General features: G+C 38.5%; 1 protein-coding gene across 1 annotated transcript in view; it reads right to left on the bottom strand.

Moving 5' to 3' along the window:
* The window catches only part of MAP3K5 (mitogen-activated protein kinase kinase kinase 5), a 104,576-nt gene that overhangs the window by 35,105 nt on the left and 48,836 nt on the right, over positions 1 to 20,635 (bottom strand). The window contains exons 8-12 of the mRNA XM_069851945.1: positions 17,010 to 17,122; positions 10,350 to 10,509; positions 8,090 to 8,243; positions 5,050 to 5,157; positions 987 to 1,036 (exon numbers count right to left, since the gene is read on the bottom strand). Of these exons, the coding sequence (XP_069708046.1) occupies positions 987 to 1,036; positions 5,050 to 5,157; positions 8,090 to 8,243; positions 10,350 to 10,509; positions 17,010 to 17,122 (585 nt within the window). The remainder of the gene's footprint in view (positions 1 to 986; positions 1,037 to 5,049; positions 5,158 to 8,089; positions 8,244 to 10,349; positions 10,510 to 17,009; positions 17,123 to 20,635) is intronic.

Consider the following 20,635-nt stretch of genomic DNA (forward strand, 5'->3'; position numbering starts at 1 on the left):
TCCTCTCTACAACCTCCTTTCAGGTAGTTGTAGAGAGCAATGAGGTCTCCCCTCAGCCTCCTCTTCTCCAGGCTAAACAACCCCAGCTCTCTTAGCCGCTCCTCATAAGACCTGTTCTCCAGCCCCTTCACCAGCTTTGTTGCTCTTCTCTGGACTCGTTCCAGAGCTTCAACATCCTTCTTGTGGTGAGGGGCCCAGAACTGAACACAGGATTCGAGGAGCGGTCTCACCAGTGCTGAGTACAGAGGGAGGATAACCTCCCTGGACCTGCTGGTCACACCGTTTCTTAACATACGCCACATGAATCTTTGGGAGGTTTGGGGTATTTGTTTGTTTGGTTTCTCCTTCTTCTGTTGACCTCCTTTCCAGTTCCCTCAAACAATCTTCAAATTTTCACTTGGTGGTCTAACCAACACTCTGCATTGACAGACTCCTCTCCTTATGGGCCTTCTCTGAGATAGTTTTGCTGCCATACCTACAAACAGTCACAGAAACAAAAAAAACCCAAAACAAAACCCCAAGCGTTCACACTAAAACCCCAAAACAGGCAAGCAAGTAGGACATTGCAAGACACCCTGATCTTGTCAGTTCCTCATACCGTCACATCCTGCACTCACATGTTACTTTCTGGCTTGAATATTCTGTGCACCAAGCATCTCCTGGCTGTGACAGAACTCCAGTAAGATGACATGAAAAGTTGGCTGTTATTCTAATTCAATCTTAATTAGCAGAAAAGTGACTATCAACTTTTAGAATACATCAGGTTTTTGTTTAACAGACTATGTTTACTAATTTTTACATAATGATCCCTGCAAGCAGTAATTTCTGAACCCGGAATAACACTCCTGGGGCTTCAACTAGAGCACAGCACCTGTGAAAGTACCTCTAATACTCTGCCCCAATTCTGCATCTGTTACTCCACCAAGGTCCACAATACTCCTTCAGCTACGCTCTTCATTTCAAAACATGAAAGGGAAACAACTTACCTTACTCCCCTGATAGAAGTAGCACTGAAGTTCCACTCATGGATACCTTTCTGTAACACACAGAAAAAAATACACAAATAAAGCATTCCTTTTAACAAATGAAGTACTAGTAGGCATATCTTCTATCCTAAAACTCAAGGCACAGAAAGAGAAACACTTGATTTATAAGAGTCTATTACCTTGTAACACTCATTCTTCAAGGCATTTTTTCTCTACCCAAAAACAAAGCAACAGAAGTTCTAGATAGAAATTTTGGTTGGTTTGTTTCTTCACTGTTTATTCTGCAAACGCAACACGCTATTTTACAAACTATGCAAACCACAAGGGCTGTCAGTACAGCCTGGTCTGAACTTGAGGTCACATGCAAACCCTCTAGGAAGTCTGGGAAAAAAATTCCCCTTCTGAGAATAATAAGAGCCTGCTCTGCATACTCAATGGCCTAACATGTGGACACTCAGGCAGAGAGCACTACGAGCAGGAAGTCTGATGCTGGACAGTAAAGTGGGAAGTTCTTCAAAAGTAGGAGGAATTGCTCAAGGAAGGGACAAATCTAAATCTTTGTTCAAAGAAACAAAAAGGAGACAATTTCCCTAAGAATCCAGAAGAGAGCAGTAAGAATGTCTCAAATATCTAAGAGCAGCTGGGAGAAAGAAGCCACCCTACAAAAATACAAAGGGCCAGGCCTCATTTATTTGCAGACCTCTTAAAATATAAATCTGTCACAATCAGCTGAACAGAGTTCTCTCTGTAGACAGTTATATTGCTCTATGTTTCTGTTCTAATAAAACTCTACTGTAGAAAACAGAAGCCTTTTGTATCTTCTCATGAAAGCACTCTCCTTTCAGGAAAAGGTGGAACTACACCACACCTCAAAGCCCTTGGCAACCTTGGGATCCCACCACAATGACCAATATATGTGAAGAAATTCTGCTTTCTAGAGTTGAATTTCATTTGGCACTTTAGTGACCTAAGCAATTAAAAAGGTATAGATATTTCTTGCCTGGTTCTCTAGCATGAAGAAAGATCACCAACTCAAAGCCTGTGCTAATCAGGAGGGTGTATCTGCATTGTCTTTTAGTCTTCCCTCCATATACAAACTCTGCCACTTCCCAATTTTAATGCTTGGCAACCCTTTTCAGAGCTTAGCTATTGGTACTGGTCCAATTCCCATTACTAGGAATAATCTAAAATCTAAATAAGTTAAAATTTATGTCCTGACAGGCAGAAATGCTCAAGAAATATAAGAAATAGTGCAAGTATTGTTGGTTTTACCTGTCATCTAATCTCTCACAGATTCATACATCTTTCATTTACCACATGATATTCACAGGCAGTGAAATAAAATTAAAGTTATGTCCCTCATGGTTCTGCCAAGTTTTGAATACATTGGAGTAAACATATCAGGCATGTTATCCAAGTTCAGCATCTGTTCTTTGGTTAGGCAAAAAACACACCAGCCATCTAAAACAAAACTCAGAATGGATTCAGAAGCCAATTCAAAACAGAGACACGCTGTTCTATTTCAAACTTGCAAACAGTACTGTTGCATTCCTCTAAGTGCATGCGGAAAGGGCTGCTAAAATTAGGGAATTGCAAGGCAAAGGTAAAGTGCATTCTACAAAATATAACGCTATCTGATTTTTATAGGCATTTATTTTAAACATGGTATTACTAAAGGTAGAGATACTAAGATAAGCTGCTAGAACAGACACAGAAAAGAAAGAGGCCATGTTATTTATGCTGGTACTGACTGTCATTTGCCTATTCATTATAAAATTGCTGGCTGTAGGCTCCACTAAGTTCCAGTTCGGAGTTGAAACAGATATTCAGTTTCTTTGTGCATGAACTCCAATAATTCAAAATTCTTATTCTTAGAGCACTTACCAAATTTTATAAAGTAAGTAAAACCATTAATTTATAAGCCAAAATGAACTGAAATTGGAAGATTGAGCTGGTAAAGCTTTGACAGACACGTGGTAGGTAGATTGAAAGTGGATGGCTGAAACAGCTTCCAAACCCAGCCACCTAACCTGCCCTTGCAGGAGGGATAGATGGTCTTTGCTTGTTAGTCAGCCCCTAAAATGCCTAGTAAGAATCAAAGTAGGAGTCCTCCTCTTTGCAGTGGGCTGACAGATCATACATCTATATCCTTCAAAAAAATCATTGCTGAAACTACAAGACGAACTACCCTGGTAGCTAAATGATACATGACCACACCAGGAAATATCACTTTTGGAATCTGAGTGGACATGCTCAAGTAAGGTAATTCAAATCAGAACATAAGAAGTCATGACAATGAGATGCCATGTGTGGCCAGTACACCAAGCCTACTTGTTTTGCATAAGCAAAAGCAAAAAAAAAAAACCAAACCCAAAAATGCCAACAATGCAGAGATATTAAGATTCTCCTTAAAAATACCATAAGGCCAACATCAGACAGAGAAAGGAACCAAGTGATAAGTAAGTATGAAATGGCAACAAATTCAGACTGAAAGCTAGGAGGCAAAGTAACCATCTTTGACTTCACCAGCAGTATTGAACTCTAGACTCCTCTAGAGTTGCAGTGGCATTAACCACTTTCCAGCATGAGTGGTCATCTGTACAACCTACACTAGTATTCAGACAGAGCTTGATCACTTTATGTGAAACATTATACAGCAAGAGCGTCTGCAGAAATGAACTGGGCTCAATAGTCCAGAAAATTCATTCTAGTCCTCTGTTTCTCCTTATACTATAGGTAAGCCACTTAACAGAACAAGAAGTATTCTTTGGAGATGGACTACATTCACACAAAAAAAGCCTACAGGAAAACCAAAAAATGTGCACATACAAATTTCTAAACAGACTTAGTTCTGAACACAGAAATACTTTCAGAACAGATATTTTACAATTGCAAGGCTTACTCTGTAGTACTTACTCTGTAAATCATTATTTACTGTATGGTAAATTTTGGGTTTGAGCCTACTTGGAAAAACAACAGTCAGAATAAACCACAGTTAAACAGGTTTGGTCTAGGCAAACATTTCAGTCTGTGCCCCAAATATGCTATTTCAGCCACTGTCCATTTACTCACAACAAAAATTCTAAGCAGTGCAGACTCACATACTCTGCATGCAAAAATGTTTCTCCTTTAACAGAACGCAAATACAAAAGCTGAAGGATGAAATACCTGAAAAATAGGTCTTCACTGTCCACCCTGCAGGCAAACAAAATGCTGCCATGGAAGAACGTACAGCACTAGTTCCTACAAACTGCACCATCTCCAGTGCTGTGTCTCCAGCTGACTCAGCCTCCATTCACTCTTCATAGACTCCCTCCATGTTTCTGCCCTCCGAGGTTCTACAATGTCCTCCCTGTCTTCACTCTTAAACAATATTTCAATTCCTAGGCATCCCAGTATGCAGTAACCATTCTAGGCTTTCCTCTCCCCTTGCATGTCCAGACTGCCTAAGCTCCTTTCCAAATACATCTGGCTACCTCACACCTTGACATACAGACTTCCAAATTTTCTGATTTCTAGACCTTCTGAGCTTTTATCTGCTCTTTTGCCAAATATTTCTTTGGCTTTTGATCAACTCCACTCCTATTTTAAAATACAAGTCTCTATTACTTCCATTTTAAAGGATTATTTACCACAGCTGACAAGCAATTCTGCAAGTACAGGAAGAAGACAGTTATGTTAGAATATGTAATTTGATACTACATTATTTGTATGATGACAGTATATTGTAAAGTACTTCTGAAATCTTAAAAAACAGACTTGTATTTTATATACTGTTTTAAAACAACCTGACCAGAGATGCAAGTTGTTTTAAAAACTGATGGAGACAAAAGATCCATTGAACAACAGGGTACGCTTACAAGAAAAAGTTAAGAATGGCATATTGAAAAATAAATGCATGGCAACATATGCCCACAGCACTTTCCTGTACGTTACCAAAACTCTTTTCTCTTTTCCAGAATCCATCATTAGATGCAACTGTTTACACGTTATACGCCTTATTTACCATGCATATTTCTACATTGTGAAAAAAGATACAAATACAGACAACATCATGGTATACCTTGTCATCAGGCAGCACATGCCAGATAGATACAGTCTTCTCCTCGGCTTCACTGTTGATGGAGAGATATGAGGGCTGGTAAATTTTTGTTGGCTCCAATATTAAAACCTGGTAGAAAAATGTATTTTTAAGAGTTAATACAGAATTAACTTTAAAAAGTATTAAAATCTGTTAAAACTATTCCTGTAGTCATATCATAGCAGGAAAAACAGAGGAAACAAAGTGAGAGGTAAAATTTTAGGTACTGGCCTAGTTTAGTAGGTCTCACAGTAACTTAAGATTAAAAAAGCACCAATTTATTTAGTTATTTTATGTAAGGCTATAATATGTCAACTAGTAGCACACACTATAATTTTCCAAATTATTTCTCTGGCAACTATCAGATTTTGAATCTTTTCATCACAATTGATTCTCTTGCAATGCCACTGAAGAACATCCATCTCCCATATGGACAGGATTTGCAGTATACCATTATCATATTTCGGTAGAAGTGCCTTTGGGTAAATCAGAAAAACACATAAACTAGACTGAACTGTTCTTGATTTAGACCACTGTGAACTGTAGCCACCACATTAAATGATTTTCTCAAAAGCAACAAGCACCACTGTAAGAGGGTAACAGCTAAAGATTATAAAAAGTATCCTGGAATAGATGAAACAAAAACTAGAACCATCATGTAAAAGAGATGGGATGCAATGCAGCAGGATTTAGTCTAACATAACCACTTAGTAAATTAAGCAGCCACTCTGGCATTTTCATAACGTTCTGCCAGAATTATTACACTTCCAGATCTTTAAAGCTTCCAGCATGCTTTAAAGGAAAAAGTGAGAATTTGGCTATTTAAAGAAGTGTGGTTTCTCATTAAAGCTGTTGATTTATTTTAGATTTTCAGTGGTTAAAATCTGATGTCTAAACCACTAAATCTATAATGCCCGTGTTGAGGGTATTCTCACTCTTCAGAATGTGAAGTACTGTTAATTAATTCAAGAAAAAGCTATGCTCTTCCACTGCAGCATGCACAGCAGGAAGACTCCAAGCCCTCAGTATTTAGCTGAAAGACCTTCATAAAATAAGTCTAAGTTAAAGATGGTTAACACACAGATAATCTCCCTTTCTTCTGCCCTCCCCTCTCCTACAGAAGCCCCAATCAAATCTTCATCTTCAAAATATAAAAAATACAGAATTTCTTGTTTGATTTTTTTTTGTGGGAGTTCAAAGAATTAGGAAATAATGATTGACTGAGGCAAATTGACTTGTATATCTTAAAAAAACCCCAAAACATAAAGACTTAAGTAGAAAGTCTTGGAAAGAGCCACACCCTGGAGTCCCCTCCTACAGAGTCAATGAGCACACAGACACACGGGATGAAGTGTAAGGTCAGATTTTAAAGGTAGCTAGGCATTTAGCTCTATAAATGATGACCAGCAGGATTTCAAACACATCACTTAGCATCTCCAGGCACTTATTTCTAAAATCTGATTTGGACCACTTCACAAATTGAGATCTTTACTCTTCAGCAAATTACCTACAAGCTGTGTCATTTCTTCCTCTAAAGGCCAAAAAGGGTGATGACACTGACACTACCAGATAGAAGAGTAACTGACAGCTAAGTTAGTACTGATGGGCAGGGAAGTCCTTAAGTTCAAGCTCTGAGAACAATTCACAATAAGGAAATCTGCAAAAAACTTCTTTCAGAATAAATTATTTGTGAGAATCTGGGAAAAGAGAGGGGAAAAAAAGTTACAATCTTTCACTTTGTTGGCTTGTTGAATGGTGTAATTTTCCTTCTGAATAGGCACAAATAAAATTCTTGTATTATGAGAGATCATGCATGTCTGCAACGCCAGAATAGTTTCCTGTACAAAACAATCAAACCATGTAGTCACTTGTTTTATCTTTTGGCTCATGCTACTGCAATGACCAGTTCCAGTTTGTCTCTCAATATTAATAAAAAATCCAAACTGTTTGAACTGGACAGCTTTATAAGTTGGAGCCTATTTTAAGCATCTAATCATCCCATTTCATCATCAAAAATCTAAAAAGAACATGGTCTTACTTTTTACAAAAACCAGAGCATTAAAAATATTTTTTGCTTCCCTGCAAAACTTTATGCCCATTCTCCTTGGAGAAGAAGAACCAGACTCCCTAGAGTCTTACGTTGCTTTCACTTTCCTGCCTCAAGCTTTTGCTGTTTAACGCTAAAATCCTCCTTATGGCTTATTACCCTACCTGTCTATGGCTTACTATCCTATCTCTTATCCTATCCTATCTATATTATCACAGAAACCAAAAGAACTGTACCAAACAACTAGCATGCACTTCAAGTATCCACGAGGCAACAGCAATTGCTATTTAAAACAAAAAGCTGTATTTGCTAATAGTTAACCAAAAGGAATATGCAAGACATTATTTTCCATACATTTGTAGTTAATATGTAGGGGGAACAAAGACCTTCTTACAGTATGCTTTCAGGACATTGCACAACACCAGGTTATGTAATAAAATTTTCAACAAAATGTTTGTGGAAAGAAATATAGAAAAGAAAGCTATATATATACACTTATTGTGCAATGTTGTTGAAATACATTGTCTAGTAGCTGGAACAACAAATTTCTGACTGCTCAGGTTGATTTTTAACCTCTAACAGAGCACAGGCTTAATTGACAACAGGTTATGCAAAACCTGTTGAGCTAGAAAGAGACCACAATTAAATATCTTTTCTTCAAAACATAATATAGTTAATATAGTATCACCAGGAATACACCACAAAGGTTTGCTTTAGAAGCATACCCATTGGCAGTAAACAATAAACACTGAAGTTCTATCTTGATGTTTTTCCTCATTACTTTATATGGAACACGTTGTGCAATCCCACTGTAGCCACGTCAATTAATTAAAACCAATCTAACATGCAGGCCAAATACATTTCTTCTGGACAAGTGATTTATTCTCTGGCAACCTAAAACCAAGCAGTGTTTCCTGTTCATTTCTCTCATGTCACAATTTATTAAAAATAACCCACGACAAAACAATCACTTACTGGAAATCGAACTACAGACACATCTGTCTTTGTGGCTTCAACAAGGAAGTCCATCCAGAAGTCCACAAGTTCCTGTTTGGTTGTATGTTGTTCTGGAGTCAGTTTCTTAAAATGCTGATTTATCAAAATAGTCTCTACAACAGACTTCAGGTACCTGTGGTCATCCAAGCATACACAGATAATGTAATTAATACAGTTTGTAAATAATGTCTCTACCTTCAATCACAACCAAAGCACTCAATATTGCAACACCAAGGAAGACTGTAAGATTTTGGTTCTCTAGGATTGCTTTTAGTAATAGCAATTTCCCATTTAGAATTGGAAATGTAGCTGCTGTATTAGTAACTCGAAATACAAATGAGTTCTGGAACACTCCTTCCTGTGTATATTCCTGATCCTGTATGCCACCCTCTATCCTAAAGCACGAAAGCTTCATGAAATATCTAAATCCTCTGTCTATGGACAAAACTGAGCCCACGTCAAACTTGTTTCAGTAGTGATCAACATCAAATAAAACTCAGGCGAGATGTCCACTAGTTATACTTTCTACACTGTTCTGTCTTCTATACTGTGTGCGCATTGCAGTTGTTTAACAGAGATTTCTAAAACGTGATGCTTCTGGAATTGATTACACTATAAAGATGACAATCGCTATGCTAAGCAGCCTTTTGGCATTGCTAGTGAAGGACAACAGCAGTGCTGAATATCTCTCTTAAACACAGTTTGTCCCTGATTCATGGTACTCAGAACATTGCTTTCTCTTGGCATTTTTGTAAAATAAAAAGTTGTAAACAGAATCTTGTGCCATTTTTATGAATACTACAGCAATGAGAGAAACACGTTTAAAGAAGATTTATCACAGTTATCACTTTATTTCAATTAGACTATTCACAAAAACTTTATTTCGAGGCTTATCACAAGAAAGTATAATGTAAACTCAGAGGGCCTTTTGGGAACAGTTTCATAGCTGTGCATTTCTGTGCATTTGCCAATCATCCCTCTTAGGCCATGGGGATATCCGGCTTAAGGGATTGTATCTATTCCCCTTTGCACCAAGTGGGGCCTGCTGTACAGCAGGCAACAGAGTGGAGCAGAATTGCTCACAAGAGAAATCCTTCCTAAAGCACAAATGAGAGTATTATATTTTCAGAGTTTAATCTATAGACTTAAACCCCAAAGGCACCGATACATAAAATCATGACAACCACGCATTCATAAACTCCAGAAAACTCCACCAGGAGACTTCAAGAGTACACTATCCAGCTTAGTAAAACATGTGCGTAGTAAAAATGGAAAACCTTGTAGATAAACACACTGTAAAGAGCATTTATAAAATATTAGGTCAGAAATTTGAGTTTTTAATTTTGAGTTTCCTATGTTATGTTGATACAGCAGTTTAGCATTTCCATATTTTAGCATACGTACATTCACTCCCCTCTGATCAGCTTTTGGAGACACTTCCTAGTCTTTATAAAAAGACAAAAATACATAGGCTGTGACATATGCATTCCTCCAACTGGCAGTGACCAGTTTTTTAATGAGAAAGGACTTTGTTCTCCCCAACTAACAGGATCCCAGCCCTTGATGAGTAGGTGAGTGGTCCTTTCTTGCTGCCTAGATCCAAAGCAGAACAGATGCCTGCTGTTGGAGCACGTATCTCTTGGCCTTAGTGTAACAGATGTTGAGTCTACAGGGTTGTCTTTAAACCTAGATTTATAACCTTTCTGTTAATTGGACTTTAGTCTTCATTCTTCTCAATCATAATGAGATGCAACTTGTATCAAACTGCTCATTCACGTTCAAGTTTCTAAAACATCTGGCATGTGCAGTAACCATCACAGTACCCTGACATATATCCATACCTCCCCAGCCAAGCTGTACGCATTCCCAAAAAACTTTCAGGCAGTTATGACTAAACCCACATGTCACTACCACTTCTCTTCAGCAATGTAACTGCTCAAGTACGGTGCCTACAAGCAACTTCTCCTTTCCTCCTCAGAAGAGCCTGGAGCTAGTGGTGAATATGCCCTTCTCAGGCATCAAATGAAAAGACTCATATCAAATCTATCCCTGAGTAAAAGCAAAATGGTTAGAGTCCCTAGTTTGGCTGAAAGTGCAGTGAAACAATACACGGACAACAGAATCTGTGAAAAAAACAAAATCAATCTCCTGTCACCTTAATACAATGCCAAACGTGAAGACTGAAGGAGTCCAATGTTTGAACATGTAGCAATGTATGTGATCTCACTTATCACCTTACCATGCTGGTGCCTTTAGCTTAAACAGCTTTTCTGAAGCCTGGATGACTCTTATGTGGTCATTGGCCAACATACTGGCCCCCAAGAAAGATCCTACTTCCCAATAGCTCTGCAGTTTCTCCAAGCTCCCCTTTTTACCAAGCAGGCTGCTGATCTTTACTCCTGTAGTAAAAAGAATAAGAAGTCGCAGGAATGTATTAATGCAGTTTTAAAATAACCATTTCCCTGATTTGAAATCTATTAATTGTTTAAATTACTGTAGCCTCTCCATTTCAATGAAGTAAGATGGAAATCATACTTACCAGTTAATGTTATATGTCTTCCAAACACCCTAAGCAGTAACAGATTATTTTTCCCCTCCCCCTCTTCCTAAAGGCTTCTCAAGAAAGCAACTTTAAGACATCACTGTCAGGACAAGGCCACAGTGAGATTACTTATGTTCTTGCATGGACCTTATCTGTAAAGGTAAATTGGGGCCTTAGGCTAAGCAACATAGCTGTAAAAACTTAACAGATGCTGAATAAGGCACCTATTATGTTTTTTTCTGCTTTGTTTTTTTTTTTAGTTACAAGCCCCAAGTCCCAAACTTACCTTTATAGACAAGGTCCCATGCAGAAGGAACAGATGATCCACTGGGCTTCTTCCAGCAGTGATGTTCTTTTTATTGCCGCAAGTCCTACCCCAATGAAAGACATCTATTAATATTCGTAAGTCCCTCAGCAACTCAAGACTACGGAGAGCCTCAGGTTTTATTTTGACTTGCTAAGTTTACTGAAAACTACAGGTTTCCCTGTGGCCTTCAGGATGATTTTATTTCATATTATCTCCTACATATTTATGGCTAACATGAAATATGCTACACCATCCCCTGCAAAAAAACCAAAACAATTTGCAGCTTACAAGACAAGCCCCTTCACTGCCATAGTCTTTTATTCTCTCTTCCCACACTACTCCACTATGACAGTTTCCCTTCCATATCACCTTCCATTGTCCTTAATATTTAAGCTGAGTATTCACAAGAAATTTTAATGCAACTGTTGATCTTTATTCTTTCCTTAAACTTCCTTAAGTAAGTAATAGACTAAACTTCATACCAGAGGCAGTAATAAATCCTATGAAAATAGGTATCATTACATCAGCTATATTTCAATCCACAAAATTCATCTTGCTTTCTCAAGTTGTTCACATTTCTGTTATCAACATCAGAAACCAAATGTTTTTAAAATGTGAAATTGTATTCAGGTGTTCTATAGCTTATTTCACATCTACATTTCACGCTTTGTGCTCTCCTGCTAACAAGAAATTGCCATGCTTGAGTAACATACAGAACAAAACAATACTTAAATCATATAAAATATTATTTGTTCACTTCTTGGGAAAGAATTTGTTTAGTTATTTCTGAAGAGAAGAAAATTCAATAGATTTTAGGAAATATCTCAGATCTACCTGAGACAGGATGCAATGCACATTACCTCCAGCAACTCCACAACATACAGCAGTGACCACCTCTATGTATACGAGCTCTGCAAAGCTTTAAGCTAGGGTGGTATATGCATACACATTGTCAGGAGATCACTTGAGGATGTGCACCTACACTTGTTGGTGCAGGATAGGAAGTGGGAATTTGTGTCAGTTGTGTTCAACTTTGGTTGACTTCTAGAAACCAAAACCTATGCACTATCCACACAACACGGAATGAAAAAATTTGTCTCCTCAAGGGCCCTAGAGTAACACTATGCAACAACATCCTTAAAGGCTGAAGGGTTCTGCTAGAACGTCTAAAACAATTGCATGCATATGACAACAACATACAACAGCAGACAGACAACTACCAACTTCCAGAGACGTTGCATGTGACTTCATCACAAAGGAAGTAAGGTATTGGTATCACATGGATGCATGAATCATTTCAGACAGGTGTACGTTTTCTGGGAGGAAGGGGAAAGGGAGCGGTTTAGCTGTGTGGAGGGCCTTTGCTGAGTACAGGGTGATGACAGTCACAGCTGCAGCGACCGATGACAAGCTATCACAAGCTATTTGTCACAGTAAGGAGCAGCACTGGTGTCTGGTTCATAGGCTTATGTACTCTGCCATGATTCACTGCACCCGCAGGAACCCAAACATCACTACCCTCCAGTGTTCCAGACATGGGAACAGAGCCAAACAGAGAGGAATAGAGCAAGGTACAAATTAAGCACGTGGTTTTGATGAAAAGTACAAATCACATAGAGACTGGGATTACTGGTGTGCCAGGGAGAAGTGTTTGTTAAGACGGTATGACTGGTGATAGCAAGGATTCTGAATCCCAGGTCATGGAATAAGGGAGAGCTACAAGGAGATTGTGAGAGAGAGGACGGAAGTGTAGCAGCATTAGCATCAGATGGAAGTGTGGCAGCAATGATACCAGAGAACACCAAGTTTGGGAATCATGACAGTTATGTAGCCTAGATGAACTGCAAGCTTTATCGAAGTATTCTGTGAAATGAATCCTTTTACCTTACAGAAGACAACATCAACCTCTCATCAAATTCTTCTGAGAAAGATGAGATACTCAGTGCTAAAACTCACTCTAGTTTGCTGATCTTCCTCTACAAAGCTCATCTACAAATTTACTTGTCCCTGAAAGGCAAGTTGGAAGAAAGCACTTGAGGCATGGAGATACTAGGAATAGGTTCCAAAGACTATAAGTCTAATTTATAGCCGTCAGTTTGTTTTGTTTTCCAGTGGGGTTGGTCTTTTTGAGGGGTGGAGGAATAAAAAACCTTTTTGTGCAAACATGTGAAGTGAACACCTTCATGAATTTCACTCTGAGTTTGTGGTCTCCTCATATAATTTCTCTTCTCTAGCTTAGTTTGATTTCACCATCTTGAACAGTTTTTTGAGAGTATAAAAAATCCAGGCAAAGTCAAGACATTCTCTCCTTCCATGATAAACTTTGCGTTCATGGGGGGGAGAAAAAACCCCGAAACAAACCAGGAGCTGAACTCTAGCACGTTTTATCAAAGACATTTAGCCTTAAAAATAAATGACCCAAAGTAGAGTAACTATTAATGCCAGAAAAGGCATTGGTTTTATAATGCCAAGAATACACCCACAGCTTGTGAAGAAAATAAGATATAGTAAGTAGATATTACCAGCTAATTATAACTATGACGGCTTTATTTATAAATTGCTTTCCTTGCTCAAATATTGACAGAACAATTCATATTACAAGATACTTTGTGTGTCAAAGTTACACAGCCTGAAGAGGTCATTACTGTCAATGCAAAACACTGCATTACTGTTTTGGTCTCAAAGTTCTGCAATTTTGTATAGTAAAGAAAGTAATACTATACAAAAAATAGGAAGAGTTTCATTAAAGCTTCACATGATCATTTGGTTTTGAACTATTATCTAACAAGTCAAGGCAGGAACTTCTGGAAGGCAAATTTTCTCATCTGATGTAGATTGGCAAAAATTCTCTTGGAAACCGGGCTTAGTTTTACTAGAATTATTACATTATTGCCAATGTGATCAAATATGGATCTTTTAACTACAGCCTAATGCACCCTCTGAAGTGCTATTAGGGACATATCCTTCTTTAGCCTTTCCCGACTTATCAATATTATTTTTATGTAACTTGTACTGAACTGCAACAAAGTTGCTCTTGCCTCTCTCCTCATCTTCCACCAGAAGACAAAATTCCTCTGTGTCTTTGTGCTACAGATCATGCTGCAGGTGGACACCAAACAGAAAGGCAAATTGAACTCCTGCTTACAAATGGTGTGGCATGCACAGATCTAAACAAAAGGTGACATCAAGAGTGACGCACACGTAAGATTCTTGACACAGGAAAAAGAAAAATCAAAACATTTTCCCACACAGCCTCTGTGGTTTTGCTAATTGTTGGTTAAATCATTAATGTTAGCCCAAGATAAAAAAATACTAAATTATCTTCAGAATCTAGCACAACTCAAGCCAGCTGACAAACCTCATTGTATAAAGACAAATGTAAGGTCTTGCGCCTAGTAAACATAATCCATGAGTGCGGCACAGGCTAGGATCTACCCAGCCAGGGAGCAGCTCTGTGGAAAGGGACCCTGTGGACAAGAAGCAAAATATGAGTGAATAGTGTGTTGCTGCAGCAAAAACAGCCAACAGCATGCTGGCTTACATCATTACAGGCATTGCCAGCAGAGATAAAGAAGCCATTATCCCACTCTACTCAGCAATTGCCAGGCCACACCCAGCATACTGTGTTTAGTTTTAGCCTCTGCTATACTAAAAAAAAGATGTGGACAGGCTGGAGAGGGGCCACAGAAGGGCCACAAAGATGATCAAAGGGCTGGGAAGCCTCCCATATGAGGAAAGGCTGAGAAAATTAGGTTTCTTCAGCGCTGGGAAAAGAAAGCTTGAGGAAGACCTTATCACCATGGTCCACTATTTAAAGGGTGGCTACAAAGAAGATGGAGACTCACTTTTTACAAGCAGTGGCATGGAAAAGATATGGGGTAATGGGTACAAATTATTCCTGAGGAGACTGATAGGACACAAGAGGAAAATTTTCAAAAGTAGAACTATCAGCCATTGGAATAATTTCTCCAAGGAAGTGGTGGATTCCCCACACTGCACATTTCTAAGATTTCACTGGAAAGGGTGCTGGGTCATCTGGTCTAGACTGTGCTTTTGCCAAGAAAGGCTGGAGGAGATGATCCTTGAGGTCCCTTTCAGCCTGGTATTCTACAATTCTATGAACAGTGACCACAGTCTTATCAACAAGAAATCAATGACCAATGACACACATAGGGCCTATATTATATATGTAGTTGAAAACTTGAGAACTCAGACTACATCAGTCTGAGGCTTAAAGTGTTTCAACAATATTTCCCATAATGAAATAAGAAAAAGAGACAATAGTAGATAACACGAGGGGTTGCAGCAGATACCAAGTAAATGTTTACATAAGAGAGATGCACCAACAGCTAAAAAAGACCTCTTCCACCAAATAGCTACTGGATATTTCTCCACTAAATCATTTATCACATGTGGATGGAACCTTAACTAATAAGGAATCTTAATTTCTGTGACGTTCTTCATATAAACAATAGGGAAAACAAAACTAGACAATTCATGTGAAGGTGATATCAAACACTTGATCACTACAAATAAGACCCAGATTTCATCATTACAATTATTTGTCCAAATTTAGTTCACTGTAACCTGCATGCAATTGAGAACTTTCTTTCAAATTTAAAGATTCAAATTAAACTACACAAAAAATAAATCCCAGCTTTGCTGAAGTATCTAATTTAAAATTATGCCAACTGAGTGAATATTTCATGGAAAGGGTCATTGGGCACTGGTACAGGCTGCCCAGGGAGGTGTTTGAGTCACCATTCCTGGAGGTATTTAAAAGACTGATGGATGAGGTGCTGAGAGGCATGGTTTAGTGGCTGATAGGAATGGTTGGACTTTATGATCCAGCGGGTCTTTTCCAACCTAGCGATTCTGTGATTCTGTGAAATGCTACATAGAAAGCAAAACATGTATTTTTACCTCCTACACACAGAAGGGCAAACGCAGTAGTTGGGGCAACTCTATGCAGCCTATCAGATTCAAATGAACACCTTCATTCACACCAGTGAATTCCAATTTCACTTCCATTATCTATGTGAAAGTAACCATCTCACTCTGACCTTCACAGTCAAAAATATTCACTATCTAGAAAATTACTTCCAGACATACAGTGTACACCTAACTTCTAAACTAGAGCAGTGGCTGATTGCAGATACATTCTGTGGAGTGAAGAACACTGCTTCCTTCTCACTTGACAATCTCCTCAGGAGATAGAGGATAAAAAAGACTCTACAATAAGTTGAATATACAAATTCATGGAGAAGAACGCCAGTTTCAAAGCATCTCTAACTACAAATTATAATATGCAAGGCTTTCTCCCATAACTTCCCTGAAAGCATTACTGAGTAATCTTAACTTCGCACTCTCCTCAAATTCAGCAAAATCACAAAAAAAATGGACATCTTAATTCTTAAGCAAGATTTTTGGGGTTTTTTGTGATGAGAGTTGCAAGACATTGGACCAGGTTGCTCAGGGAAGTTGTGGATTCCCCATAGTTGGAAGTGTTCAAGGAGCAGGCTGAGCAATCCGAACTAGTGAAAGATGTCCTTGTCCCTTCCAACTCAAACCACCCTGTGATTCTATGAATACAGACATTCAGAAGACCTCAAAGAAAGCATCAGAAGAGAAACATTCTTCTCTGAGCCCATCCCAAGCTCAAGCAAAGTGCATTTTTCCCACTCTTAGTATGGAATTCTGTCCATGTTCCCTACAGCTCTAGAGTGGTTTTGTTTTAAAGAATGCTAGCTGGAACTGGCTCCTCTCCCTTCAGGTGTTCCTGTTTCACACAAATTATGCCACTGCAAAGAAGGGCTGTCAGTTTTGACTAAGCTCTGGTAACCAGTTACGATCTTGAAACTGGGTTGTCATGACAACCCTGATCTACAATCAGGTGGGATCAGTGGTGGTGGCGGGACCAACTTAAATATTCACATTCTCACTGTCAAAGCAATTATACACAACTATCAGATTGTTCCTGTTAAGACTGTGGGTGCTGTCACACTTCCAGTAGAATGCGATTTCTCTGTGAATTTTCAAGATATAATTACCAACTTTCCGTAGCTCAAAAGAAGTATCAAAGCAATGTCCAGCTGCCAGGAGGAGTACCGCATAATTAATTCCTGACTGTAATGTTGGCTCTGACTCAAACGCCTTCTTGAACCTAGAAAAAACAAACACATGAGTTTACTTTCTAAATAATGTGATCTAATAGGGACATAATTATACTTTTAGGTACTTTAAGTGCTTATCTTCTGTTTACACAGCAAGAATCCATGGAAGCAAAAATATTTTACTGTTTTCCACACATGCTTTGTGGTTATTTTTAGGAGTCCATTACTTATACATCCTCCTCCCACTTCCTTTCCCCTCAAACAACAAGCACAGACCCTACTCATCCATCCCAGTAAAGTTATACTATCTTATTAGATCTCCAATTTTCTTTGAAATTAAAGAAAGAAAAAATACTATCAGCTTGTAAGAGATCTGTTTCACAGTTCTCTTACTAATAAAGCTCATTAATTTATTCTTAAATATATGAATTTTCACTGACTTGAAACCTTAGATTCTAGTGTGGAACTCCTACAGTGACATACAAGAATATCAAAATGCATAAGAACAAAAGCAAGTGATACAATAACACACTTTGCATTTAGCTATGATTTTGGCTATTCCAAGTTTTATTTTTTACTAGATGTCTCATTGGCATTCTTTATAAGTCTATTCACATAAGAAAGGACTATATGCCAGATTTCATTCTCTTCAGAAGGAAGTGAGCAAGCAAGAGCAAAGGCAGTGGCAGTCATCTAGTCTAACTCTTGTCGTAAAAGAAGTCAAGGGTCTTCACAAAAACACTGCATACACTATCTCCATGTTAGCAATACAAGTTGTGGTGACAACAGTGACAGCAGACCTACTGTGTACTTTAAACTTGTTCTACAGAATAAGAACATATTTAGTTGCATAAATACACACATGCATGTACACACACTTCTGTAAGGAGGCAGCAAACAAGACTGTCATACGTGCATTAAGGAGCACAAGAGACATGGTCTGCTACAGTGAAAGCAATGGAGTTTAAAATCACCTTCAAAAGGATGGGAAGAATCCAGACAAAAGAATGCAATATGTTAAAAAAAAAAAAATCGATGAAAGAATCTATGAAAAAAACTAAGGCTTTGGCTTCCAACGCTTTGGCATGTATTCGAAGCAATTTGATCCTAGTGGGCCAAAAACATAGTTGGTTTTAAAATTTTTTTAAATTTTGTTTGTTGCTTTTCCTGCTCTAACGAATTAGGACTTTGCATCCTTTAACATAAGTTCTGCTTTCCAAAACTGCAAGACAGACTCATCTTCAATCTGCTATGCGTATACTCTTTCTATACTCGAGTTGCCTACCTCCAAAGAACTTAATCATTGAACAAGATTCTAGTGCTCTAGTTACAACAAAACAAGGAAGTACGTACATACAAAACTTTTTTTCTCACTTAAAACAAATGTCATGAAGACCCACTGACCAAACATGATGACACTGTAATTGATTCTAAGCATATATAGGAAGAAGGGATTTGTTGGCTGGCGCAATCTTTTGGAGATATAATGATGCTGGGAACTGAACTCCCATTTTTGCCCTAGAGAACTTCATGATGTAATCTTGATACAACATCAGGAAAAGGGGACAGCAAACACTGACAGAAGAAATAAAAACCTTGAAAATCAGTATTTTTGTTCCAATACAAGAGACTGCACTTGCTTTTTTTGTTTGTTTTTGTTTTGCCCGAAAATGCCTCATTCCTGGAATGACTATGCAAATTTCTCTGGTTCTTGGACAGATACATACAAGACTGACATTTCAAGATTGAATAGGGATCTCTTATGCGTGTCAACAGGTGAGCACACTTACGCTGTAAACAACGTTAATCATCCAAGCAAAGGAGGTGGAGATGACCTTAAGCTTACAAAATAGTTTCTGCTTGCAGAAGCAACTGACAAAATAGACCCCCCAACCATTTTTCTTAAATATGTAATAACGGAGACACCACCAGCATGGCTGATGGGCTCAGTTTTGGCCACTGATGGGTCCACTGGAGGCAGCTGAAACAGGCTGTGGCCAACACAGGGCAGCTCCTGGTCAGAGGCCACCCCTGCAGCCCCACACTGCCAAGCTCTTGCCACTTAGCCTCAGTAAACCAGACAGGGTATCCAGGGAATTTCTTTACCCAAGTTCTGCCTTTTAATTCCAAATTGCTTCCAAATCTCCTTTCCCACAGCAGATATTAGCCATCTTTATGGCTACTAGCACTGAGAAATACTAGTATCCCTATAGTCCCATTTACCTCCCCATAATCATTACAGCCAAAAAGCGCAATTTTATATTTGGTGTGATCTTGTGCTGACATTCTTAAACATGCCTTATATCCACACAGCCTGGACAGCAAATTACAGACAAAAAATAAAAACAAAAAAATAACCTGTAAGAATGAATTTCGAACAGATGAAAATATTCCCCATTTCAAAAACAACTCACAAGTCACATCTGTTGACAGACTTAAATTCAACTGGTGGAATTGCTGTACATTGTCATGCCCCAAATATCACTGGAAGAACCTGTGCAGTATTGTCGAAAGGCGGTAAGGTTTAAAAGCCTGCCTATAAAGAACAGGCTGTCTTAGCTGTTGCAATTACAAATGCCATCAAGATATCAAAAGCTGACATTTGAGAAAATATTGCAGTGCAGACACCAACTTAGGGAGGTAGCAGTGAAAAGATTTGAATGAAGATTTGATAGCTCTGGTAAGTCTGATTTACACTGTCACTACGCAACAAGAAATGACAGTTATTTATTAATCTTTCATCTCTTATCTCATATTTATATGAAAGATGTCTCTTATTCTGCTTTTTGATTGTCAAGAAAGCACACTCCCTGTCTAGTTGCCTTTTTTTGCCCTTTTTTTTTGTTCTGCTGCCAAATTTTCATTATGTCATGCAATTAACTATACTTCTCTTACACTCTCATTTCTCCAAGACTGAAATAACATCATAATAGAGGCACCGTTGTGGCCTGGTGTAGCACTAGAGTAGGCTTGCTCCTTCCCAAGAACCTTCCACTGAGTTCCGAGCCAACCTTTCAGCCACATCAAGCCTGCTGTATGACTAACATTAGAATGGACACTAATATCCAGCATTAGGTACAAACCAAAAGCAACCAGCCCAAGTGGTACAGCTTCTACTCAGACTCCAGCTTGACACGACAGAGATCACCTTGTTCTACAGCAGCAAGCACAGGGAGCAGTCTGTATTGGGCACTGCTCACCAGAGACCTCAGGGATTACTTAGGGGCTGGCTGGTCAGCATCCTCCCTGCTGCCAGAGTTGTCAGCCTGCTGTCCTTACCCAAGCTGGTGTGCCTGACTGTAATCATTTCCCCTAATCACATGTATGGATATCATGATTGCCACGATGCATCTATTAAAAGTGTGTTAAAATGGCTACATGAAACATTCTAGAAGTAATTCCAACTATTATACATATAATTGTTCTTAGTTCAATTATGTTTGAAAATCTCAAAGTGTATATGCTTGTAAGGCACTATGAATGAGGCAAAAGCAAGATTTACAACATGAAAAGTAATCTCTATTCTATTTAGCCTATGGTAATGCCTAGAATTTGTACACAGG

This window comes from Phaenicophaeus curvirostris, chromosome 2 (assembly GCF_032191515.1).
Source record: "Phaenicophaeus curvirostris isolate KB17595 chromosome 2, BPBGC_Pcur_1.0, whole genome shotgun sequence".
NCBI lineage: Eukaryota > Metazoa > Chordata > Aves > Cuculiformes > Cuculidae > Phaenicophaeus > Phaenicophaeus curvirostris.